Source organism: Anopheles arabiensis, chromosome 2 (genome assembly GCF_016920715.1).
Source record: "Anopheles arabiensis isolate DONGOLA chromosome 2, AaraD3, whole genome shotgun sequence".
NCBI classification, from domain to species: Eukaryota; Metazoa; Arthropoda; class Insecta; order Diptera; family Culicidae; genus Anopheles; species Anopheles arabiensis.
Window position 1 is genome coordinate 74,468,715 of NC_053517.1, and position 27,524 is coordinate 74,496,238.

A 27,524-nucleotide genomic window follows, 5' to 3' on the forward strand; every position below is an offset into this window, starting at 1 on the left:
AGTGATAAGCAACAATGTAAGCATTGCCTCTGCCTACATCGGAAGATATTCAGGCTCATTCCAAGTACTGTCAACGGGAAACAATCATGCAACAATGCTGCAAAAATGTTCCTCAAACAATTGATTAATCATAATCATCATCATCATCATCGGTTTATAAGCGGTTGGTTGCAGGGCGGAAGATAAAGCCGCGCACACTCGGCGCATGCGTTGCTAAGTCAAAAAACACGGGCAAACTCTTCACTTAAAATGTTCCAGATCGTTTTTTTCTCGCTTGAAAACAAAAGCTATCTCCTCTTGTACGCCTACCATTGCAGGTACAAAATCGAACAGTTCCACCTGCATCAAAAATAATCCTTGAAAATATAGCAAAGCCTTCCGTTATAACGTCTCATTTCTCTATAGCTTTTCGTTTAATGCCGATGGTTTATGGCAGCAAACGGTCGCTTACCATCCGTTATCACGTGCCGCTTTTGAGCGCTAGCGATATCATGGTTTGTAGCTCTATTGGTCAATTGTGATACCGTTAATAACGCACCACCATATAGCGTCCACGTATCATCCTGAACACCATTATCGTCATCATCGTCATCCATCCATCCACCCGCTTCAACGGGCACCGTTAATATTGATAACGATTTCCCATCCAACGAGCATGTGATAACGACGACTCACCAGCCGACGACGACTGGTAGGTACACCGTCGTTTCCGTTACAGCTATTACTAACGAGACCTCCGATTGCTGGAGGCTCAGTTTGAAACTATCCGTTTCGCGAACCGGGCCGACCGTCTGTTGGGAACAAACGGGAGCACGTGTGTGTTTTGCAGAGGAGGTCCGGAGGTGGTGGATCTGTTTCGGTTTGCCGACGGTAGTGTAGCGCTGTACAAATCGTACCGGTCCGTCAGTGTGGAGCAGCAGGAGATCCGGGAAGGTGTAGTGTAGAGCAGAAGGATCAGAAGAAGAAAACATACACACAATGACAGGTGCGACTGATCTTTTCACATAGTGAAAATGAAGGAAAACATACTGGTTGCTCCTTTTTCCGTTGCGTTCAATACGTTCAGTTATAGTTTCGGAATGTATGCTAAGTTAGACCAATTACCCTCATTCCATGTTGCAGATCACGAACACGATCACGACCATGACGACGACCACGACCACGACCATGACCATCCCTCGGTGCTGTTGCGGCTGCATGGTACGCTCATGGTAGTTGCTTGGCTGTTCTTCAATTCCCTCGGGAACACCGTTGCAAGGTAAGAGCTAGATACAGGAGCTTGTGCAATATTAAACCGTTTACCGCTTCCTGTCGAGCTTACCTCACCAACGAATCTATCGTTCGAATTTGCTTCCAGGTATTTCAAAACAACATGGACCACCCGTCGGTACTTTGGAGTGCCGGTGTGGAATTTTGTAAGTTTTCTAGTCGCACAAACAGCCACAAAAGCACGGATAGCTTTATGTTTTGCATTTTGTTTTGTACTGCTTTTTTTGCACCTACATAGTACCATCGGATTTACATGATGGCCAGCTGGATACTGACATGCGCCGCCATCGTGTGCATTTTTGTCGATGTGCGGGGATTTGAGGCACACGCGCACAGCATCGTCGGGCTGGCGACGTTCGCCCTCGTGTTCATCCAGCCCATCCTGGGACTAATGAGACCGAGCCAGCAGCCGGCACAGTCCACGATTAGAATCCTGCACACTCTCCTGGGCCATGCTGCCTACATCCTGGCAGGTAAATTAAGCCTTCCCTGTCCAAACCAATCCCTCCACGCGCTCAGCTACACCCGAGCAGACTAATTACTCTCCATACACCTATGCGCCGTGTTGTTATCCCCAACCTCTTGCATTGCAGTAACGAACATGTTTCTGGGAATCGGACTGGAAGCGGCCCACATATCCTCGGTGATGTATGGCCTGCTCGCCGGTGCAGTGGGCATTCACGTGCTGGCCCATGTAGCTTTCAACGTAAGTCCCCTTTGCCTACCAACACCATCGCCCACCCAAATCGAGTGCATTCATTAACGGTAATTTACACGCCCGTCTTTTGGGTGCGCTCGCGTCTCTCGTGACGCGGGGTTTTATTTTTTGAGCAGGTTCTCGAATATCTTACCAGACGGAAGGGAGGCGAATTGGACGTAAATAAGGACGCATCGGTAGGTAGCTTACGGAATGGAGCAGAAATTAGTAGCTTTACCACACCGCAACGGCTTTTCATTTACCGGCCTGTTTCTCTTTCCTTTTCGGAACAGTTTTCACGCTGGCGGAAAACTACACTGATGGTACAAATGATTGCACTGTACGCGTTCACCATCGCAAACGTGGTGTTCGTATGGCGCGGATAGCCACACCGGGAGCAGACACGTTCCACGCGGTTCTTCGTAAGAGAACGCAAGGTCAACTGTACAATACACTACCACGCTTAACTGTGATGAATACATTTGTCTCACTACAAACATATACATTTTGCATCATTAGTCGCTTACTCTCTGGTGCACGTTTGTGGGCCAAGTTCCTCCCGCTCAATGTCAGGCAACGCATGGCTTCAGGTTTGTAGTGGATTGGTAAGATAAGAACGCGGCCTGATAATTGATAACCGTTCCCTATCGTCAGTCTGGTTGCGAGTGGAGCAGCGTGTCTGTATATTTAGCGGCCAGTAAAGTGTCCCGCGTCTGATCCCGCTCATTGGGCGCACTCTCCTCCCGTAATGCTCTGATAGGTGGCGATTACCTATTTGATTGTGTATCATTATCTGCCTGCAGGTCGTGGCCGTATGCGACAATGTAAACATAATGCACAATGATAACAAATCTGTGGCTCAAAGAACACGATAGGCGGGGTTTTTCTTATCAGATAAAGTGCTGCATCATAAAAATAAATAACTTCCTTGAATTACTTTATCGCTCTCCGAGACAAGGGTTACTGGAATTTCTCACAATCACATGCTGCATTTCGATTCCATTCAGAAGTTCTTGCGCTTTTGTTTCTTTTCTTTTCGGACAAAAATAATCTTTCAACAGTGTCCTTCACCCCAAAAGTAACACCATAACTAATCCTCATCATAGAGCATGCATTCCTTTCCACACTGCATGCAATGTTAGGTGCATCCTTTAATGCATCTGCCTTCATCGCGTACCACTCCGAAGAGCAGGTTCCAATTTTGCATCCCCTCGCAAGTGCCAACCCCAGCAATCCAGCTCTTACTCGGCAGTGCAACCCAGCGGGCCAGCAACCATCTGCATGTTAATATCCATTAAAAATCCATGCCATCTCTGCCATCGCGCGAAAATACTAATGCTTTCACGTTCGAGCCTTTGCGCGTCTTCTCCGTGCGCTGTTCCATCCCTTGCATAAGTCGACATCGCGTACATCATCATCACCCACCATCATTCTGGATGGATGATGAGTACCACGACGATGCTGATGATGGTGACTACTGGTGCATTTGGGCCATCGGGTCCAATGGGGGTTTTCACTCGGGTCTACTGCGGCAGCTGATGCTGCTGCTGATCACGCCCGGTAGAAAGGCAAAAGAAGCCGGCGGAGGAGAAGGATACGCTTTGAAACGGATTATTATAATTAGATGCGAATGCTGTTTGCTACCGCGAGCCAGGGCTAACAGGATGCGACGTGGCAAAGACTTCCCATATTATATTTACATTTTCAATTTATTTGCTAATCATAAGAAGAGATTCTGTCGCATTTTCGGGCTTTGATGCGATTATATAGCACCACGTGTAGAGCTGCTGTGCATGAGTGGCTTGCGTGTAGTGTATTTGATTGGTAATGGTAAGGTTAATGTAAGTAAGACAATTATACAGTGAATACTAAAGCACTACAATCCTTTATAGCATTTGGTTGCTTGTACTTGTGTACAGCTTACAATACAAGCTACGATGTACTTCTAGCTAAACAGCAATCACTATACATTACTGTTCACTGCTGCTGTTCCAACTGTACAACTGTCATGTTTTGCAAACGATGAAACTTTTTGTTGGCCCCGTAAAACCATCGAAAATTGAAGCACGATTTTCCTAGCGCTTTGCTTCTCTCTCACGCTTATCTCACACGTTGCCCCAACTTTCTCGAGCAACACATGATTCATTAGCTTCGAAATCTGTTCTACCACCTCCCTTTGCCGACCAGACGGCAGGTGCATCTTGCAAGATGATCGACCAAGATTACAAACGCTCCCCGTGCCCCGTCACCCTTCGCCATCATTTTGCATACGTGCTTTGCAGTTGCATCATAATCTGTACCACGGCGCGTAACTATGATTTACGCTTCACCGACTATGCGATATGCGATGGCGGAGACTTTACCAACCTTTTGTCTAATACACGAACGCACACACACACGCGCCATGCTTCCTGTACAAAGACCTATAAATTCTGGCTGGAATAAATTATAAGCCATATTCACGTGCCCCGCCTTCCGTACGCTTCGCTCCCTCACTAACCGATCCACCTTTTCCGAGCTGAAGAAACTGCTGAAGTGTTCCATTTTATCCAAAACACGGCATTAGTTCGCCTATAATGCTGATTTAAAACCTTTCCCATTCCTGCACTACCGTCAATGTTGCTTGGTGCTAATGGGGAAGGTGTTCCGAAGCAGGCGGATGTACAGTACACAGCACATATCAGGGTTGCAGCTCCGGTGTATTCCCGTGTCGGTGTAGCCTTCCCGTCCCAAAGTTTGCTCGCCAACACGGTACTACACGCGTACGCCGTGCAAACGATGTTTATCTTCGGGGAAGAAAAAGTTTCCCCCCTTTGCCCTGCTCCGACCAGGCTCCGTGTCGACTCCCAGTGCAACTGCATGCCATATCGATCGTATCTCGCAAGGATTGTGGCTGTTGTAGCAGAACACCAAACCGCTGATGCACGCACCGTACCATTCCTTTGCCCAGTGCGGTTGCGGATTACAGATTATGGAGGGCGAGGTTCAGCGGGAAGTGCAGTGTTGTGCACAATGGTACCGGTTGCATACATTTAGGCGTTTTCGGTTGCCAACTGTACGGTTGGTGAAAGTCCCTACCCAAATGTTGGTAGTACTATGAGGCATTAGGTGGACAAAATGTCAGTAGTATTAAAAGCTGCTAAGAATAAAAAAAACTGAATAAAATATAATTTCCAATTATTATGCCGAATGCAAAAAATATGAATGTTTAATCAACATTTGCTTTTATAAGAAGCCTTTTTTTCCTCGCACATTTTAAAACATGCAGTACATTTATTCCCCATTAAATAGGATGCTCACGTTTCTTGTGCAGCTCTCCACTGCCATTCACACACCGTTTGCAGCTTTGGGATTTTAGCGCCATCTGCCGCTTCAGAACGATGAGTGTGCTAATCTTGCGTCTCACACGTTCCGCCTTATTTTGCCTTATGACGCCTCGCACCATATGCTCATATTCACGCGACCAGCATCCTACTTCACGGTACTGAGTGCAACGCGCTCCAGCGAGCTAGCATCGCCATACTTCCCGAAGCAGATGGAATTGCGACCGCTGTTAATTATCTCAACCACCGATAAATACCATCACCCCATGCATCGTCATTTTCCATCATCGGTTTGCAGCGTCGGATGCAGAGCACGCGCTCAGTGCGGATTGATGTACCCCGATTATGACTCGAGCCTTGGTGAACAGTTCAGGGAAATTGGGATAATAAGGGCACCCAGAATTGATGGAATTATAATCTGGCAAAACTGCGCGAATGAGATTTGGCACGGCGATCAAAGTATTTTATCTAAAAAAATAGATTAATTATATGAGCTTGGTATCATTCTCGCAAGCAAAACATAATTTTTGCTTACTTAGTCCACGATGAGCAAATCAACCATAAAAAAAGTTTAGTTATATGTAAAAGAAACACAGACAAATAGTATGCAAGACAATTTTCTAATGATGTTCTTATAATTTATGTTCCGATTTCAAGAATGACAAAACTTTCCAAGAATTTCATAAGAGCACAGCACAGTAGTGCAATTTTCGTGAAGTTTGAATTTTTGTATTTGTTGAAGTTCTACAAAGCTGTATCGGATGATGCTCTCATTTCTTGCTAAACTGCTTCTAGGGCTTATAAACCCAATGAACTGAATAAAAAGAAAATATTTAAGTCTTGATAGATTTTGAACTCTGTTTGATCCAGGTTGGATTGTTTATGGATATTACAATCTGCTTTTTTTGTATCACCAAGAATACTATTTATTGCAGAAGCATAAGGAGTTTTCCAAAAATCTAAACATTGTAACACATAATCCAATAAGGTTCAACTGGCACTTGTTGTTTGAAAAACAAAGAGTGAATATGTTAAATATCCTTCAGCGTTTGAGTACACTTGTATAAAATTCGCTCATACCATAGAATAAGTAATACGGTGAAATTTCTCTAAGACGTAGTCTCTTCAAGATTAATTGTTTCTTTAGAATGGATATTTTGACGATCCCGTCATATTCCATACATTTTATGTCTCTTCAAAACGAATATCTCCCTGAGGTGAATATTCTCTAAGTTGTATATGTATTTTGACAGCCTAAATTAAAGCCTACGACGAATGTTGAAAGACTTTACATACTTACTTATCCGGCACTACAACCACTTTGCGGTCTAGGCCTGCCTCAGGAGTGTCCTAATCCGATTAAAAGACAATTTACATGGTTGAAAAATAGTTCACACAAATATTGGTCCAAGGATGCCAGGTTTTTCTCGTGCTTTCTTGAATACTTCACAGCAGCATTTTCATTAGTTTTCTCTTACATAGATGTCTCTCTAAGCTGACAGTCCCTTCAAGATTCATCTAATCAATCATATTTTTCTTAGAACAGAAAAGAGAGATAGAGTTATTGAATATGTTCGGTTAACGTTTTAGCAATGGCAACATTTATTATGTTTCAACTTAAGTACGCTTTAAAAAGTAAGCCTGCCTCAACAGAATGTGCAGCGTTTTTCGTCTTGCATAATACAGTACTGGTTTTTGCGTTTGTTTTGCATGTTTTTGTTTTGAAGCCAAATAGTATGTTGGTGCTGCTGGCACTGGGCAAACGCACCAGCGAAAACTTAAATAAATTGATACACGGAAATTATTGAACGACTGCAAATAGCGCACAAAATACAAACATAAACAGTGTATACTCACTGGCTCACCAGTGCTTCGCTACACCCGGAAATGATCTGGGACGGACGGAAATAATCTTACACGAAGCAAACTTTTACAAAAATGCTACAACTACTCATTCCTTTCAAGGCACACCCGGTCGACAAGGCACAGCTTGTTTTTCTGCCCGTGGTTGGCTATACTTTTTTTCTGTTATAAATATTTCACACTTAATTCTGTACATCTCAGTATCGAAGGGAGAGCGTACCAAACGCACGACCTTTCCTCTTTCGATGCTTGTGTTCCTGTTGTTGTTTTTCTCTCTCGTTGAGTTTTTTTGTTCTGTGGGATTGATAAGACGCTGTCTGAGTTTTTTGTTTCTTCATCTTCTGCCCTTCGTTCACTTCTCGACAAATAATACACTTTCCAGAAAAAAACGATCATCATAAGTACCACTTACAATAGGGGAAACAGGAAATGGGCAAAGGAGAACAAGGACGGCAATGGAAAGAAGAAAGATGGAACTGATATCTACAACATCGATTAGTAAATCTGCGCAACATAACCTCTTCGTTGCTCCTACTTCTATCAATGCTACCGATGCGCTATGTGTCACTTGATTCGCATCGAGCGATTAGCTTCTTTTTGAGCGGTTTGAATTGTTTGAGTTTTTTTTTTCTTTCCACTACTGACCCGCTAGAAATTGCTCTCTAGAATAGTGATAGCACACAAACCATCCAACATGTACACATTTTTACATCACTTATCAGTTAACAGATGGACGCTCTCATTTGCTTTCCGGGTTACTTGCACCGTTTAGATTAATGCGCTACATCACCGTTTCGATGACATGCGCTTTAGTTCATAATCTGATCCTTGATACTGTTGTAAGCGGCTTCAATCGGCGCTAGGACGACAATCACCACCATCGCAATGACCAGTCCGAGCACGATCAGTATGTACAGGAATAGCATCGACTTGCGGAAGCCCGAGAACTGTAACAGATAAAAAAGAACAAAAAAGGACAAATAAATAAATTAACACTCTCAGCCTGATAGAACTCTATAAACGGTACAACAACGTACAGCAGCATCCTGTTTCCGTTCGCTGGAGCTCATGGAATTTCGCGACGGAGTCATATCGGCCATTGGGAAGGACGTCACACGCTGGCCACTTCTTCGCTCGCTCACACAGCCACCGATCTGTATCCAGGAGAAGATCTACACATTAACGCATTGCAGATGGACTGTTCGTGGCGACAACGGCCCCCCACCCGTGGTTAGTATCGGAAGTGGAAAAACCTGCCCTCGGTTAGCACCGGTGTATGTACAATTGATGTGCCAACGTGAACCATTCAATGGTTGGATTTATTTACAACACGACGAGTCTAAGCACCCACAGTCGGAAAGAATGTGCGCAAAACTGTTGCATTCCGGCAAGGTAATACCTTACCAGCGCGAAACCAGTTCGGTTGGATCGTTATTAATGGCACAGTAACACCTGTACTGGCCAGTGCTTAGCAGAAACATATCTCAAAACACACACATTTGAAAACAAACCCACTATACTCACGGAGAAAATCAGATGCATAAACACGTGGAAGGCGACGAACGCGACAAGGATAAAGTCCATCCACTCGGGTAGTTCGGCCTTCTGCAGCTGTACGGCAAAGAAGATGGCAACGATCGCGATCACGTGCGCCAGATTTCCACCCAGCCAGTGCAGCCAGTTGAAGATGGGCCGCTTGCTCGAGCCCGGATGTGGCCGGAAGAATGCACCGATGGGTTGCAGGAAGCACAGTACAGTCGTGACGATGCCGAGAATGGCGTGAGGATTACGAACCTGCGACCAGCCTCCGATTTCAACGAAAATTACCACAATACCAGCGACTGTGAGGGCCCACGTGACAATCATCAGGAATCGATGCCACTGCAAAACGGAACGGACGGTTATCAATCTCTGATCATTCCACAAATCTGTGTCTGTACTGCAGCTTACCGCAAACCACTGATCTTTGCCGCACATCTGACTGCCAACCCAGGTCTGGCGGAAGTAGCGGGCAAGAAGAATGCCGAGCGAAGCCGTTCCGATCCAGGCGGTGATCATGAAGGCACCGTGCAGGCGGAGCAACAGCTTCGAAGATCCCTGCACCGGGCCAACCTCTGCCAGTGACTGCGGGCTGCCCGACACGTGACGGCCGATGTCGTGATAGTTAACGTTGGTTGCTACCGCACAAAGGAAGGAGATACGGATTAGTGTTTTGCCAGAAGCACCGATCAAGCAAAACTGTAGCTGCACTTACATTCCACCGATGATCCGGCAGCAAGCAGCAGATGGAACTTATCGTTCAGCAGATCAAACTTCTGGCCCTTGACCGTGCTGACAGCGTCGCGTTCCACTTTGCAGTAAATCACACCATCATTGTACGACTTCTCCAGCACTTGGAAGATGTTTTGCGGCTGTAATGCGTGGAGAGTTGCCATAAATGGGTATTCTATATTCAACAGCAATGAAGATTTTCTTTGATACGTACCACTCCCAAACGTGTGGATCCATATGGACCAACCGTGGTCCATGAGGCGTAAGCGTTTACCGTACCCTGTTCCGGAACACATTCAATCACGGAGTCTTCACCCATCTTGGCGTCACTGGACAGTCCGAAGGCAACGTAAGCAGGACGATCTGAAAGACGGAACGTTACACACATTAGCTCGTTCCATTGAACTTCTATCCCGCTCACGGTACTCACTGTATCCTGCCTTCATTTCAAATACGTAACGCGCTCCCAGCACCGCGATCGTGACCACCGCCCGGCAGTTCTTGCTATCGACGCATCCCTCCGGAAATCCGAAGCATCCCTTGCTCTGTCCGCACTCCTCGTAGATCGGGTCGGCCGCTACCGGCGCTTCTGTTTGTGCCGGCCGGTAAGGTGGCACTGTTGTCGTCGTGGTCGGGCGCTTGGTCGGTGCCGTACCGGGCGCCACCGTCGTCGAGCTAGCGACCACGCGCACCCGCTCCGACGGAATGCCAACCCAGAACTTGTCGTAGTCCTGCGCGATCGTAGCGTTGAAGATCACATCGCCAACGAAGTTGTCCGGAGCGGTCCACTCAAGCGTCAGCTCCTGCTTCGGGCTGGTGTTGGTGTGTGTGGCCGTATCTCCTCCGGCCTGACAGTCGATCAGCTTGATCGCGCTCGCATCCGAGTCGACAAACCGGCCGACAATGTTGTTCGGCGGGTCGGCAGCACGGGCCTGTATCATGTAGCCCTTGAACACAATGTTGGCGGGGAAGGATTCGATATCGATCTTGAGCATCTGCCCGCTACCGACCACCGACGTTTGGGGCGTGATCAGGAACGGCGTCTTGGTGGTGAGCGGTGGGATGCCTCCACCGTGGAACGGCAGCATATTGTCGCAGACCGACGTTGGCGCACCGTTCGGCAATCCGTACGATGGCACTAGCGTGCTCAGCACGAGTGCCAAGCAAAGTAGAGGTAGCATGGTGAAGGAAATTCCTTATCCTAGGTGGAGTGGAAGAAAAAACGCACATTGAAGCAGCTCATTAGAATGACGAAAGACAAATGACAAGCATTGATGAGACTCTCACACTATTACATAATGGCACAGCAAATGGTAAGCTTTGAACAAATAAAAAAGATGAATCCAATAAATCGAATCATTATTGACACATTTATCATAGCTTAATTCGTAAGTGATTCCAATGCGAACCACTCCCATCGTTTTACTAAAGCTTCAGCAAACACCTCTCCTCTCTTTCTCTCTATCTATGCCTCCATAACTAGAAAGCTCGAAAGCTCTCAATTCCCTCAAGACTTGAGCCTTCCAGCCGATTTGTGCTGATATACTGTCTGGCCAAGCAACCAACAAAAAATATCCTTACCTCCCTTAACGCTGTACTTACGCACGCAGGCATATTAGTGTGCTTGGGGGTTAAAGTAACAAAAAGAAAATGTTGAGCTGCACGGTTTAGACAAAAAAAAGACTAGCACAGCATGAAGCTGCTACCGTATCTTGCCAAGCCCATCAAATTGATCCCATAAATCAAAGCAATCCGGTGAAACAAACAAACAAAGCTACAAACACGCACACACACCCACACTGGCGCAACCAACAGCGTGTAGGAAAGTGCGAGAACAAAACAATCAACACTTATGGGATGAGCTTTTTTTTTTGGTAGGAGGCAGGGCGGGAGCAGCAAAACAGTTTTTTGTTGCTGTTCTGAGTTTGCTTCTATGTTTTTCTACCGTCCTTTTGCACTCGAGCGGACAATTTGGCGCAGTTTTTTTTCGCACAATTTTTTCCATGTTTCCATGCATCTGTACCGGTTGTTTTTCTCGAGTCTTTATTCTTTTTCTTTGAAGAAAAAAATATTTTCCACTATGTAGTATACATTTTGCTACCATCCTTCGCAGGACGTCTCAATAATGCCAGAATTTGTGCAAGGGCCAGCTCGTGATATCGAAAGCACTACATCATGCCCTACTTGGGAGCGTAATTTAATGGTCAGGTACACCCGGTACCCCGCCACAACGGGAGCGTTCCCTCGACAAAGAACACCAACACACAAGCACACACACACACTCACATGCCTTCGCAATAAAGCATAACAAAGCGGCTCCTTCAAGGAGCCTTTGCACAGGTTCGGACCAAAACGGTAGCCAGGGACTGCCAAAAGCTTCGGAACGAATGCTTTCTTTGCTTCGATCATACTATACCTGCTTCTCGTTTCCTTATTCAACACAGCCAACAATGAATTTTCCACCCCAGTGCGATACGAACTAAGCCAAGCATTTGTCGGACACTCTTGGTTGAAAATCTATCCGCTCCCTCTCGCCGGCCCACCGTCATCATCACGGTAAAAGGTGAGCCATGCAGAATGAAAACGATCAAAACACTTCTCCTTTCGATAGGGAGTAGACTGGCAGTGGGAAAAAAGGTGTGTTGCTATAATAAAGGGCAAAAGAAAACACCCCACACTCAACCCCGGTATGCTTGACCGGAAGTGGTAATTGAGGGCAAGGATTTTGGAATAAATCTCCCATTGGGCTCAGTTTGTTGTGTGTTTGTGCTTGTTTTATAACTTGTTTTTTTTTTTTGCTCGCAGAATATTTTCCGCACACTTTTTCTCTTTTGTGACGATAAGTCAATCGATAAGTCATATCGATGAGACAGAGGTAGCTGTTTGGAATAAAAAAATAAAGTTCTTTAAATTTATCGTTTTTTGCCGTATTGCTCAATCGATTTTATTTCTATTATATTTGATCACCACAGAAACATGGTTCCACCTATCGTTGCATGTCGCACCAACCGACTAGGCTGATGATATCTAGGGAATAAGTAGACCGGTCGCTTTTGTTAAGGTAAGGCGTGCTGGTCGAGTGGAGTTTCCCAGTACAAACCCGCGTGCAGCCGGGTTTCCCGCAAACAGGTAGAATGGAGGAATACATGAAAAAGCTCATCAACTTAGCCCAACTGCAGCGCAAGACATTGACCTCCCTCAGGGAGGTGGTTGCTGTGCGTTCGGTGCACTCTTTCAATCAATGTGTAACGCTGACCCCGAGCTAGTGGGTTTCATTCTCCTGCTGCCACCGCATACACACACAACACGTGCAGAATGGTAGCGGGTGGGTGGGCTTAGAAGCGTAGGGGAGGAGATGTTTTCTTCAGCAATCCAATCGGACCATGCAATTACCGGACTGCAGGCTGCGTTTGCACTCTCGCCCATGCATGCAAGCTGGCGTGTGCATCTCGCATGTTGTCTATTGACGAAACATGGGCTCGGACCGATGTGTGGACAGTGCCGTGTCATGTCGACCGTCGGTCGTTGAACTTTTCGGTTGGTTCGACGCGATAAAAAGCAACGTGATTATTTATTGAACACCATGGTATGGTTTACTGTACATGCAGCAGATGGAGATTTGATAAGTAAATGTCATGAGAAAATACAAAAGTGTCTATGCCATCAGCTTAATGTAGTTTTTTTATGAGATATCTACATAAATGGATACCAATTTGGTGGTCTTCTTCAGGCAGTTTATAACGTTTTTTCATTCCCAAGAGCAATAGAATTTTTGGATTTTTATTAATAGTTAATGTGAATGTATGGGAACGATTTCTTCAAAATATGAGCAAGTTCATTAAAAATAAACCTGAAGCATTTAAAAAGGTTATAGTTTTTTTTTATTTTAAAACAATCTATTTGATCAATGTTTACATTTAACAATGTCACAATGTTTATAATTATTATTACCAAGCAAATGGTGAAGGCTTTTTTTTGTTGTTCAAAGTCATATTTTGCATATGAAATCCGCAGCTAGATTCAGTAAGATTGGCAGTATTCTAAAAAAGTCCCAACGCGTGAAAGTAATACATCTGGCTCAATATATTGAATAACTAAAGTTCCAGTGATGCATTTTAAAATTCTGTTTTATATTGCCCCAATTGCACATCGTCATCATCATCGTCAGAATTATGAAACCATATGCCCGTTTCACGACCTGTTTCACGTACAGAAACATCAGCCAAAGGTAACACTGCTCAGAATAGTTCATGAAACAGTTTATCGCAAAACGGTGAACTGAATCGACAGCGGTAAAATGGCTCACTAAAACCATGTCAGGCTTATACTTGCATTCCCAGACAAACCGGGGAGGCCGAAGAAGTGCTCTTCCACAACTCGTTACGGTACGGTTTCGTTCAAGTCCCACTGCCAGGAAGTGCAGACCAGGAAACGTGATACTAGACCTACATTCATTGAAGCATTTGCTAAAATTTACTCACGTATAGAACACTGATTCCAATCATTCCACTTAAACGCATTCCACGCATCTGTGGCCTCACAAATCTGCTCACAAATCGCGCTCAAGCACCATTTAGACGGTGGTTTGTTTGCCCCTTCCCTCTCCACCGGTTCCCGCTGCGCCCAATAATCCACACCGGAACACGTGTCACGTTCGTGCCCGGTTTCCTGGCCCGGAAGCAACGGCGCGTTCGGAAAAGTTTGGCTACTAGTGATACCATGTCGTATGCATAAATTCATATTCTATCGCCCGCGATGCTGTTGCACGAGCTTTTGATTGTGTTTGGGGTGTTTATGCAATGGAAGGATCAAATTAAGGCTAGGAACATCGGGAATGACTGCATTTTTTTATGCTGATGAATTCATTAAAAAAATGTTTTATTTATTAGGATAAGTACCCTCACAAAACAGATTAACCCAAATAAGATTCGATGAACGATTAAAATTAGTATCCTCTTAGTAGTAGAATAGTATAAATCTTAGTAGTAGAATAGTAGAAAATAGTAGATATCGTGATTCAACTTAAAACGTCTTTTTCCTTGTTTTTAAACCATTTCATGTCGACATGTCGATGACCGCGTCGCTCTAAAAACGTCCTAACAGTCGTAGGTCCAATACCAATGCCAAAAAACCTTCTTTTTTGCGAAACGTTAACACTGTCCCGATCCGGCTTCTTTCTTTAGCTAATTATTCATAACCCCTTCGCGAACAGTTCAGTTCCGTGCGCAAGAAACCGGAACGCGGATATAACAGTGTCGCGCGTGCAAATATGGACGGACTGTTTTTTTCTTTTCGACACGACTTAGATGCAGCGACATTGATAGAGGTTTTTAATGGTTGATGGCCTTTCAAATTCGTATCGCGCCAAGTCACCGAAGGGGGTTTCTTGTTTGTAGCCGGAGCTCGAGCATAGCTACAAAAATTCCACCACGATTGAATTTTATGGCTCTGCGGCGTTTCATTAGCAAAAACTGAGCGACAAGTTGTATTGTGCACGATTTATGACACCGGAATGCTTCGCAAGGCGACGAAACCTTCTAATATGGAACAACCTGACCGAGGCTGAGTACATTTTGTTTTTTGGGAACTAAAACCCCCAAGCGTATCAAAAACGACGAAATGAGCGTTTGGTTTGAAGCGTGTTCGATAGCACTGAACAATGGCATACGTTTTGAAGTGGATTTGAAGCGTAGTTCAATTCATTTAAAGTGTATAGCAATCAAGGCCAGTAGGCAGCTGAGCAAGGTGTTAGGCTTTTATGATTTTGTGAGTTTTTCCAAACGTCTTTTAACCCGTATGTGTGCAGATGTGATATTAAATAAGGATTTCATTGTTTACTCTCCCTCACCTATGATTATTTAAGTTTCCTTGGCAAGATTAACACTTAAACTACAAGGTGTTTTATGAATGTATCAAGAGAATTATTTCGTATTATGGGCCCTTTTTTCTTTTAAGATCGTAGGCTGAAATTTCACCCTATCAGCTGTTTGCATTCTATTGCAGTTTTCGAGCAGCTATCAAAGTGAGTATAGTACACAGATGGGCTTATCCCAAGGTGTATGAATTTAGAAGACTTATTTTTATCGCTTCTGCTTCTACATGAAGATTTTAAGATTGTTTTTGTGTAGTCGTCAGGCCACCAGAAAGCCTGTTTGAGCAAAAGTTTTCACCCGTCATGTCTGAAAGTAACGTTCAAATTTGGTTATAAATACAGGCTACATACACTTTGATTTTAGATTCCCCCACCTGTTCTCTTTATTGAACCTTCAGATAAATTAAAACACAACCTTGTTTTGACTTTTTTTCGAGCAGGTGCTCGAATCTAATTCTAGCTTTGAGGCTGAAATAATCTAGGATGAAAATCGCAGGCTAGTTTTGGGTGTGGTTTTGTACGGAGTGTAGACATGATTTCAGCCTCCAACTGTCAAACTCCACATGTAAAAGATAACTAATATCGTGAAACATCCCTATATTTGCAATTCATGAGCAATTTCAATTAACCACCAAGAATGTTTGAACTATCGTTGACGTTAACAATAATTATGATAAATTTCAAATGCTTTCCTGTAGCACAGTGGTCTTGTAACAGCACTTGTGACAGAAGATAGAATTAATTTTTAAAAGAAAAGCTTATTTCAATACATATCGTGCAATTTTTGAAAAGATTAAATTTTCAAAAGGCATGTCTAGAAAAATATTTTAAAATATGTTTTATCGAAAAGCTTTAGACTAAGTCTACAAAATATATATAATTCCCGTGGTCCGTGATCCTAAAAATGGGGGAGTACGCTGCTGTAACACATTTTGTTCACTGAACTACTAAACAAAATAACATAAATGGTAACGCACACACATTACAAACGTACCCATTTGGTTTTCCACCCATGATGATTAGCTTATTTGGCTGATAAACAATACATTCGTACGTTATTTTCCCAACTCATCGAAGCGTAGAATAAGACAATTGTTCATACCTCAAATAAACGATTATCTCGATGACACACCGCACAGTGAAACACGTAAAAAAAAACAAAAACGCACCCGGAAAGTTTCTTCCACAGCCACGCTTAGCCTGTGTTCTATGTTTAGGTGCTTCTATTCCCTCACTTCTTGTCTTTCTTATTCTTTTCCGTCTCTACCTTGTGTGCCTAAACGCCCACCTTACTTCCACCTTGCCAAACAGCGTCTCGCACAAAAGGTAAATATCTGCTGGTGGTAGCCACGAGCCCACTGGAAAAGGTTAATGAGGGTGTTGAACAAATTAACAAACAAACGTGCCAACCGTTGATTGTTGGTTCAGTTTAGTGTACACCGGCCCTGAAGGATGTATTTTCAACCATAGCATAGTAGCAGGTATGAGCGCGTGTGTATGTGTGTGTGTGCACGCTTTTTTGTTGCTTTCTTTATTCCCATTTTGTTATCATCGCATTGTATTAGTCGTGCTTTACTCTCTCCATGGGTGTAACCCCATTCCGCTGAGCGAAAACCGCACCATGTTTATGTCATTGCGTACGGTTATGTTTATGTTTCGGTGATTCTGCTCGCCTACTCCTCCTCCTCCCCCCCTCCCCCATGTTCGGACCCACAGCACCAACACACACATGTGGGAGTGCAAAATCATACATCGGAACGGGTTTTACCGCTAACGAAACGGGGCTTAGTTTGTTCTTTGCCAAATTTACCACCAAATTTACCGTACCCTGATGATCGCGAGTGGTTTTTTTTTTTGTTGTTTGGGAGGTGTTATGCATATTATACACCCAAATAGCAGAAACAGGAAAGCGCTGGCTATGATGTGCCGATGACAAACGTGCACCAATCGCTCGATTATAAATGTGTGCAAACGCGTAAGCTTTGTAAAGGTACGGCCAAGGTAGGTGGAAAATGCACCACACCAAACACAGTCACACACCCACCACCAGCGCACCTGTTGGCATGATTGATGGACAGAGCAAATATTAAACACTGCTGGGTTGCTTCCGGTCTTATCTTCCCAGCACGACACACAAAGTACACGCTGTAAGCTGGTGCCGTTCAGCAACCGAAGGACATCGAACGGATGGTGAGCGTAAGCGAAGTGCACTTCCGGTTTGAAAATGGAATTAATTCCATTACTACCGCCCACTACGCTACGCATCTACGCCAGCGTCAGCGTCGTTCGTGAGGGGGGAGGGGAAAGATTTATGCCGGTGACATTGCGTTGGCATTATGGGTGCACCTTTCCGATACGCATCGATTAGTTTTCAATTGTCGTTTTACAGACCGGCTGACCTGTATAACTGTTCCTAGACAAATTTTGTCTTATTGAATCTTTGTTGAGCCCTTGCCACTAACCGTGTAGATGTATGTTTTTAGGATTCCATATTTCTAATAGGTTTAAGTTGAAAATGTTACCAACAATAATGCCAACAATTGTCTCCTGCATTGTTTTGCTATTTGCGAAAAACATTACATCTCTCTTCGTCTCTTTGTAAATGTTCCCCATTCATTATCTTCTGCAAATATATGCTTTTGCACAATGCCATGAACTAATTTGCATCATTATTTTCAATATTATGTAGCTACGTTTGCCGCCTCTTCCAAAGTGAAAACGGTTTTCTCAATTAACGCAAAAATTACACAAGCACCAAATTTGCACACCAATCGATTGTTTCAGCATGATATGAAAGCAAAACGAAAAAACCCTCTCATCGCATCAAACGAAAAACAAATCGAACAAAAATCGTAAAAAAAACAACCGGTAAACCATTTCAGCTGGTGTTGGCGCACTGTTGCAGTTACATGCGTGGTGCGCATTCCACCATCTGCTCCATCCAGCGTCTGCCAAATTGCGATTGAACAACAAGTGGCAGCGCGGCCAAGTGCCATCTCGCCGTCAAACGCTCCTCCACCTGCCGGGACGTTTCAGGAGAGAGAGAGAGAGAGGGGCACAAGAGAACTCAAACAAATCCCCATCCAGTCGGAAGGATTTATCGAGTGTTCGAATGCTAACCACCTCCTAGCGGTGGAACGCCGCGAAAGAACAGTAAACGTAACGGATTATTATTACTGTTTTCCCGAAATTGTTTTCGCGGCTCGATACGCTTCGACTCGACCTGATTGATTCGGGTGCTTCGCTGCAAAGGTGCTGCGGTAGCCGATGCGAATATTAATTGGCAAGCTTAAATATTCATTATGAAGTATCTTCGCTTTCCAGCCACTTGCTACTTCCTACCGTACGGCGCCCTGTAAGAACTAAGCTGAAATGCTACTGGTTGTGTCAAGCTGCGCTACTCCCCGGCAGGCGAGTTGAAAGTGAACGGAATTCCTCTTCACCAGCGGCTCGGCATTCTTAAGTACGCGGCTTTATCGACACTCCGCAGCAGCTCCGTTTTCCGCACGATGGAAAATTGCTTTTTTCACTCCATGTATGAATCACGCGCTGGAATGTTTTATGTTCACACGAGCGCGCGCGCTTTTACACAAACACTCCGGCACTTTTGAGCACGCATACTTGCTAAACAAACCACGGGTACATTGATACAATCGGGCAACAAATTTAGAACCCTTTTCGCAGAATCCAAACCGCCAACGTCACGTACGGGGTGATTCAACCCCTTGGCACGACCTCTCCCTATCACGCCTTCATCGAAAACACTTTTCGAGCACGGCCACCATCAACGCTTTGCAGCTGGAGAATCTTAAGGAAACCATTGTAACGAAACTGCCTACACAAAATTTACAAAGTAAGCAACACGACTCCATTTCCAAATCACGCTTTAATCACAACAGCCCACACAAACGTAACTGAGCCTATGGTGGTTTACAGGTTCCACTTATGATTCCCTTACGTGTGTCACCAAGTACAGGGCACGTTGACGTTCGCAGATCACTCAAGCGAACCCTCGATCATTAGTCACCAACAGAGGCGAGTGATAATGATCACACCACTGACAGCGACACAACCCCCGCACATTCGAGAACTTCCTTTCCCGCAAAACCTCCGAGGCCGGTTCCTACAGCGATCACTATCACGGACTGTCACACTGCCATTTTTACCCTTCACAAGGTCTAGCGTTCTCGGCATCGCCCTACCACTTACCACGGATACGCGTAAAGGCAAACCACCGAATAGAGCACAACGTCAACGTCCCAAGCAACAATCGAATCGAATGCCCTGCCGTTGTTGCTTCGTACAGCTCTTGCAAGCGACTGAAACCGGTGCCGGTGGACAACTGCAAAGTGCGAGAGACCCGCGTCTTAGACCTTCGCGAGATGTCTCCCTTCCCTTTCAACCGGCTCGGGCAAGGCATACACGCTGCCCGCAACGGTCAAGCACCAGGCACCGGACACCGACCTCGATCTTCGGGCATCGGCGGCAGCACTTCCTCGACCTGCGCCCGTCCTCGGTCTGTCGGTGCCGCAGTCGTCATGGTGTCGCGACAGCACAATACACATGGTGCTGCGCTTAAAACAGTCACCATGCGAGGAGCTAATTAGGCTGCAAGCTGAAAGCGAAATTAATAGCAACCGGCCGCAACAAGTGCCCTTACACCGTTCTGAGCTGTGCTCTACTTCTAATGTGTATGTGTGTGTTTTTGTTCCGTTCCTTTCTAGTTAGGTACAGCGTTAAATCAAATCTTTTGTAACAAGTTTATGGGTGGTTTGATATGTTCATAAAGTTGAGGCAAGACTATGTCTATGATTAAGGAAACCAAGAATGTTTTACAAATTTCCTTTTCTTTGGAATTTTATATGACTAATTTACCCTCCTCTTTTGGTTCTACACTGCGCGAAATTAAAATAGCATATTACTTTTTTTAAATATCAGGAATAACGGATTTGCTGTATAGCTTAACATTACTTTATTATATTGACGGCACATTTTTCAATTATGCACGATTATTGCTAAAAACAAGTGTGAAATAAAAATAGCATCAACTGGAGTTTTGATAAATTTTTGATCGTAGCATTTCAGACATATACTTAAAATACATAATGATCGTTCTTGGAATGAAAGTACATGTAATTGTTTCAAATAACTTTAATTAATCGCTAACCAACCGACACAAATATAAACTATAGCGAGCGACATTCGCTTTGTTCCAAATGTTCACAAATAAAGGGTTTTAACATACATCAGCTATGTGCTTTTATCTATTTTCATATTAAAAAAAAACAAGTGTAGCTTTATGATTTGTCATCTAGTATCAAAGCTAGATAGCATGCTGACCACATGACGACTGCAATATGTTTGGCAAAAATCCAGCCTTAAGTAATACAATCCATGATCTAGGCCAATTTGTGTGTCATACTGTTTCATCTAGATAATTTCATTTATTTTGGTTTATTTTCGAACACTTTATGCATTAACATCCATTCCAATAAAAACAATTTGATGACAAATCTTCCCAAATAATAAAAGCATAATGGCGAATGTACTGTAAGAGCTCTGACTCAACTTATAACTTGATGTTTACGTTTATCGTATCACTGGAGTTGCCACACATGTTGATCATCAAGTTTGGCTTAATTTCGCCCAGAAAGAGATCATTTTTTAACTTTTCTTGATGGATTTTTTTTTAAATTCGCACGACTTAAGCCCCATCAAGAGTCGTTTACGTCGATTATTATGAAATTACATGTCTTAATGTGTTGCAGAATGTGATAATCCACTATATTTAACCATGGAAATGGCCATCATACACGATTTTGATAAGCTTTTGTTAACTAATACACGTGTTTTATTGAATCTTCTCTTATCTGTCGTTTAAACCTTGTCTTTGCTCGGATTTTTGGCTCAGATGCAGTAGTTTTTAGTACTTCCATATAAAAGTTAGCATCAATCTTTATTTTCGTACGCTAGAAGCTGTGATCAGTCCAATACTTTTAGCCTAATGAAAAAACTGATATCGATTTTGCAGATTTTTGAGTACCACTTCTTTTCTGATGTTTACTAACCGAAACTAAATCATAATCTAAACGAAATCCCGAAAAAAGAATTACAAGAAAACTGTTTTACGCGATGGTGCTATTCTTATTTCGCACCTGTTGTTAGGAATATTCCATTATAATTGGAAAAATATACCATCAACATTTTAAAGTAATGTGCTTAAAAGGTGTGAACCAATTTATCTTAACATTCTGGACTGAAAAAATTTTCATCGGTATGATAATTCCAAAATTACTTTAAAAAAAGGTGGTGCTGGTGGATGGTTATTTTTAATACTTGAAGAATTCTTCTTCTTCTTTCTTATTACGTCAGCTTTTGAAGTGTTTCAAGGGAATTTAGTGAACATTTCAGATGAAATTGCAATAAACTCTAAGCATTACAATATTACATCTGCATAAACAATTATGCTGTATTGAAGTATTCCTGAAACAAAGTGCTTTGAACATATCGAAACATAACGAACTTTTTTTTATTAAAAACATTGAATTCTAGCACACACTTACAATAATTACCCACACAACAAATTATTCCACTCCATCGCCTCATCTTCACACGATCCGTGCTGTTTGAGAGTTTCCGAGAACGCTGTACACTAGCCGTCGTGCTGTTTAAAATTCAATCTGCGGTACAATCGCCGTCGGTGCACTTTATCGATTTTCGCACATTCTCACCGTCGTTAAAAACCATTTATCGTAATGAAGCACCGTGAACACCAGCGTGCCGGCGATCAGCTCACCGGAGCATGCCCCCTGGACGAAATATGCTACCCTTGTGTGTCCCGCCGTGCAGGAAGCACCACCCACACAGCATCCACCGCATTGAGTTCGCAGCGGAAAGTGACACGGTTGAAGTTTACCACAATCCCATCATCAGCATCAGCATCATCACCATCATCCCGAGGCTCAGAAACAAAGCAGCTAGGGGGATGCGAAAAAAAATGCACATAACGTAGGCCTGATATAATAACGGAAAACCATAGCCCCGGACTGTTAAGCCGTGAATGATTGATGAACATTTTCATTATTAATGCAATTAATCTAGCATAAAACGAAATTTAACAGCACATTACTCGTACTAACTGCTGGCTTCCGCGGTTGGTCGGTGGGTGTGAAGAAAGCTCGTCTTACTCGTTACAATGCTAGGACAATATCATTCATTTTGTGAATGAGTTTTTTTTTTTGTTATAATGTGTATGAACGCTCCACGATTTTCTGATTATCATCCACCGCCACTTATTCACGACACGGTGGGTCTTTGGCTAGTATTTCAGTTAGCCGATGGTCTAGCTCGGTTGCACAACCCTCGTCGTCCCGCACTTCATCTGCGTACCCCAAATTACAACGCTGGCGAACATTGTGGTACAATACTTTGCGACAGTAGGTGGTTTACCACCGCCAGGAAAGTTTCGAGTGTTACTTCACCGGGTTAGTGACCGGGGCAGTAGAATAGCTCAAGCATTTTTCTCGAGCACTGCACAGCTCCAAAGAGACCAACTTTGCATCTTCATTCGCCACCACAGCCAGCCACAGGCGTCAAAACGTGCCGAACGATGAAGGGTCTAGTGTTGAACTAAATCCTTTTTCTATCGTCGATGCTGGGGCTGAAAATCGAACGTTGTGTGCGGACAACCCTGACCTTCGCAGTCGGCCACAATACGTTGAACTTGCTGCGGGCACCTCAGTACGATGGAGCGGTTCGTACTGCCTTGAGCGATGATTTGCGAATACAGTCCCTGCTGCTCGCAATTAAGAGACAGCGGTTGTTGCAATCTTGCTGCTCGTGCAATTGTGCTTTCGTTGAACGAAGCATTAATGCTATTGGCTCAAAAAGAAGGTTGAGACAATGTACGATGTCAAAGACTTTGTGTACTAGCTGAGACGATGTTTAGTAATGAGTTAAAATGTATTCCTAAAATTATGATTATAGTTTTATTTTATCTATTGTTCCTTTTTTACAGTTACTATTTAGTTCGTGTTAGTGTTTGCACATTACGCTGGGATTTTTTTTAAATAAATATATCCTTTTGCGTAATAAAATCAAACAGTTGAAATATATGTTTAATCTTTGAATTTAATACCTAAAATTACTAAAAATTGTATTTTAATGTCATTTGTCTTTTTTTAAAGAAGCTTTTTGCACTTTTTAACGATAGCCCCTACTTCGATGAAGTAATTTTACGCTTTGGAACATTTTGTATTTTTTTTTTGTGTACATATATTTTAAAAAGTGTTCTGCATTACTTTATTACAAGCTACTACTGTTATTGAAAAAAATACTTTTACACAATTTTGCCTAGAATGATATCTAGACTAACTTTCCATTTTCAAGTTCAGTCTTACTCACGATTTGATTAGAAATTTAACGATGACAACGAGTATCGTATATGTATTACCTGCAAAAAAAACAAAAACAAAATACGTTAAACTAAATATCAAACATCCTTAAATTAGAGATAAACTTTTAGCACAGGAACTGATTCTTGCTCACAAACTTCCTCCATTTGCTAATGGAGTTCAATAATCGCTACCTTTGTGGAATTTCAAGTGTAAATTGTGAGACTGGTTTCCAGACACTGCCTATTCAGAGAAGACTGATCTTCCCACATACTGATCGGTGTGGTTTCCTGTGCTAGCATGCGCCCGACCCATCCAACGGCTGGAGCGTATTTTCCCCAAGAGGAACTGATGGTTACCATCAGTCAGGGTCTGAATCATTTTCTTTGGGTTTTACCCGTTTACGTATGCTCCAGCTTTAGCTTTGCACCGGACAATAATCATCCATGACTCATCGCCTATCATCACAATGGGTTGTATCTGTGAACCATTCATCGGAAAGAAGAACAATTCTGCAACAAAGCGGCACCACAAAGTGTGTGCGTATGATAGTGCATCCAAATGAAACATTATTGCACCGACAAACAAACTAGCTCTCGCTTCATTGGTCAGTGATCTCCGAACGCTTGTCACTCTATCGTTTGCGACCGAAGCCGTGTGCAAATCGGAACCGCACATGTGAACCACAACCGTTGGTACAATCTGACCGCCAAAATGATTTTTTTTTCGCTCCCTTTTAGGACAATGTGTCGTTTGCGTCGACTTCGTGATCGGCGTGAGAATTTTCTGTGCCAAGATTGTGCCCTGCTTCACCGAACGTGAACATCTGGTTGGAATTTTTTGTTGATTTTTTTTTTCCTAATATTTTTCTCTCCTCCCAATGCTCGTGTGCTCGGATCGGTTGAATGGATGGAGAGCTACGCGACTGCGGCCAGCTTTCGCAATACCTCGCCGGAACCCGGTACCAGGAAAGTTAGAATTATTTTCTGTTCGCGTGTCACTGCTTTTCACGGTCAACGATTTTTGACTTTTGACTCGGCGTTGTGCTTGCCTTGACGCACGTGAACGCAAAATCATTCGGACAGAAACTAAAGCCAACCGCTAATTCACACACACACATGCAGGAGGACAAAAAAATGCAACCACCCGCCCACCATGTCAAACGGTGGTCAGTTTGGAACAGTTTGCGCTCGACACTTGGTTTCGTGAGACTAACCGCCCTAACAGGTCGGCGATGGTAGTGGAATGTTCAGCCGAGTTTGCCGGAGCAAGCAAAAGGTCGCTAGTAATACCTGCGGCATTAACACATCGCAATGGTCGTTTTTGCCGCGACACATGATCGACGGGGGATTTTTTTTATTTCACCACGCTGTGGTATGCAAAACGGTTCAGATAAGGGGCACCATGCAGCTATGGCCGCCCGTATAAATGCGTTTGCATGCCTGCACTGCTGGAAAGATTGGCTGTATGTACGTACGTATGTGAGTATTTGCGGTTTTTACTAAATGAAGGATGACGGTTCTATGTTTTTGCTGCTTGGTAAGCCCTGTTTTTCAACCACAATTAGGTCACAGTATGGTAATTTCTTGGATAATTGGATAGCCGTTCGTAATGATGTGCGAATTGCTGTATCGATCAATATTAGCTGCAAATAAGATTGCAATTGAAACTAATGATGCAAACGGGAGATAAACATTAATTTCAGATTACAATCAATAATGGATAGATTTAAATTTCCTTCTTATTCTAACACGGATGCAAGATCATAAATTAATGCTCAATAAATGGTGTATTATTTCTTTATTGCTTAATTTCTTTATTTCTTTATTTAACAAAGTTATCTAGCCATGCTGGCCTCCATACCTTTACACTAGATTCCTAACTAATATAAACACTGAACTCATGAGCAAATAAATAAAAGCTGACTACAAAAATAAATTGAAAGAGATAATAAGAATTTCATTCGTCAGTAAAGGCTTTGCAAAGTTTGTTTTAGTACATTTGCGCTAACGCTAGGATCGACAATGCTGTTAACAGAGCTATACGAGTTAATCATTCTCAAAAGTGTAACATTAGAACCAAATACCGTAGACCTAAAATCAGTACTAAATAAGGGACGTTGCCTTAGATACCGTTACTAGAGGCCTGAAAATTAATTTGTTCTAGAATAAACGAGGCGTCAATGTAACCGCTGATAAACTTATTTTAAGAGATTTAAAAAAATACATAGATACTTTCTACGTACATGATTCTGCCTTTAACATTTTACGTCGTTCAAAGTTTGTTGAAATTTCATTTTCATTCCATTTAAAAACCTATTGTAGTCAAAGTTTCTTCGCCATTGTGATGAATTATTGGATTCAAAACAATTTCGATGAACAAAACAAATGAGAAGAACTTGAGAACAATTCATGATTTATATAATGTCGGTCATACCGTAATGTACAATTATCACAAATTGTCATAATGAAAACGAGTATTTCTGAAGAGATACGAAAAACATAACAACTTATACACATTTCATAAAATTGATTCTCCGGATAGAGTACATTAAAAGCCTAAATTGAAACAAAACTGGTATTAAATTACATCTGCTAAGCCTAAAGCAATTGAAATAATCATCCCGGTATCTGAAGCACTGCTCAAATCTCTTCCAGACAATAGCAGCACTTGATTGTCTACAATGATTCACCAGCAAGAGCGACAAGCTCCCAACCTACAGCAACAAGATGAAGCTAAAATCTCGTTCCAAAAACAAAAGTTCTCCAAAAACAAACACCAGTATTCAAATTTATTGTCCCAACAATCCAGCAATTAGGTAAAGCACCACCAACTGGACCGAGCCGCGTGTCGTCGTAGGCTGTCGCGATGCAACAATTAATTTACTGCCACGCTTCGATGGTCTGCGCCCAAAGGCCCGAACGCTTGACGAATCTTAGGCTCATATTTCCCTAATGACCGGACTTCGGTTCCAAAATCATGCCCACCCGCTGGAGGAATATGATATGCTCCTGCTATGGTAAGGATGCTCGATACGTTCGAGCGCCCGGCCTGAGAAAACGGCTAGCGTGTGATGTAAGAGCCGCCAAACTTAAAACTCCCTCCACCCGGTTGTCGGTCTCTTGAGCAGCACCATTTTACAGCACACCATTCATCTCTCAGCAAAAAAAGCGCACTTCACTCACGCCACAAGTGTCCACAATTAATAAGCACGATTTCCCACGCTAATGCGCCGCACAGACGTCGCCGAGCGTACCTCGGCACCAGTGGCATCAATGTTCCAAGGTTCCGATTCGAGGCGGCCCCGGTTCCCGTGCTCCTCCGACCATGGATTTATTCGTAATAAATCGCGACCCAAGTTCATCTTCTATCATTTCCATCACCGTTTCTTCGCCTGCTCGCAAGCAGTGACCTCTGGCCAGTATGATCAGTGCTTTCCAGGGATCCACATCCACTCATCTTCTTATGCTGCTTAATTCGAAGCCACATCCAACTGCCGGCCTGACTCGAATGGGAAGAGATTTTTGGATGCTTTGATTTGCTTGTGCCGGCTCGCAACAACGAATCAAGATGAATGGAGCGCGCAGTAGCCAGCGACGGCTTGGTGCAACTTCGAGTGGGTACTTGTCGCACAAGATAGGCCTCGAGCTGGAGCCGTTGAAGCCGTCGGGCCTTAAGTTCCTCGAGTGCCATAGGAAAGTGTCATTTCACCCGGAGGGCGTCCATCGTTAGGGCTTTCTGCCTTTATCCTTCGCGTCGCAGCACTTTGCTGTATGGTTTTTTTTTTTTTCGTGAACGTGATTCAATACAAAGCCCAACGCCACAGCCATTGCCTG

The 27,524-nt window shown here is 43.5% G+C and overlaps 2 protein-coding genes across 5 annotated transcripts in view; one reads left to right on the forward strand and one right to left on the reverse strand.

Annotated features, from left to right (window-relative positions):
* Positions 1-724: 724 nt before the first annotated feature.
* LOC120897364 (putative ferric-chelate reductase 1 homolog) lies at positions 725-2,469 on the forward strand. The gene is made up of 7 exons (XM_040302199.1): positions 725-985; positions 1,123-1,258; positions 1,358-1,415; positions 1,508-1,742; positions 1,863-1,975; positions 2,104-2,163; positions 2,260-2,469. Exons 1-7 carry the CDS (start codon positions 979-981, stop codon positions 2,350-2,352), a joined length of 702 nt encoding a protein of 233 aa, XP_040158133.1. The 5' UTR covers positions 725-978; the 3' UTR covers positions 2,353-2,469.
* A 4,398-nt stretch (positions 2,470-6,867) lies between these two features.
* Positions 6,868-27,524, reverse strand: part of LOC120893939 (putative ferric-chelate reductase 1 homolog) — a 48,690-nt gene continuing 28,033 nt past the window's right edge. The window contains exons 1-8 of one of the 4 annotated variants that reach the window (XM_040296189.1): positions 23,699-23,747; positions 9,854-10,624; positions 9,638-9,786; positions 9,407-9,563; positions 9,103-9,329; positions 8,677-9,033; positions 8,190-8,324; positions 6,868-8,099 (exon numbers count right to left, since the gene is read on the reverse strand). In XM_040296189.1, coding sequence (XP_040152123.1) covers positions 7,962-8,099; positions 8,190-8,324; positions 8,677-9,033; positions 9,103-9,329; positions 9,407-9,563; positions 9,638-9,786; positions 9,854-10,604 — 1,914 coding nt within the window. In that variant the 5' untranslated portion in view covers positions 10,605-10,624; positions 23,699-23,747 and the 3' untranslated portion in view covers positions 6,868-7,961. Of the gene's footprint in view, positions 8,100-8,189; positions 8,325-8,676; positions 9,034-9,102; positions 9,330-9,406; positions 9,564-9,637; positions 9,787-9,853; positions 10,625-19,504; positions 19,617-23,698; positions 23,748-27,524 lie in introns of those variants that run through there. The other 3 variants (XM_040296190.1, XM_040296191.1, XM_040296187.1) reach the window with 3 other exon arrangements.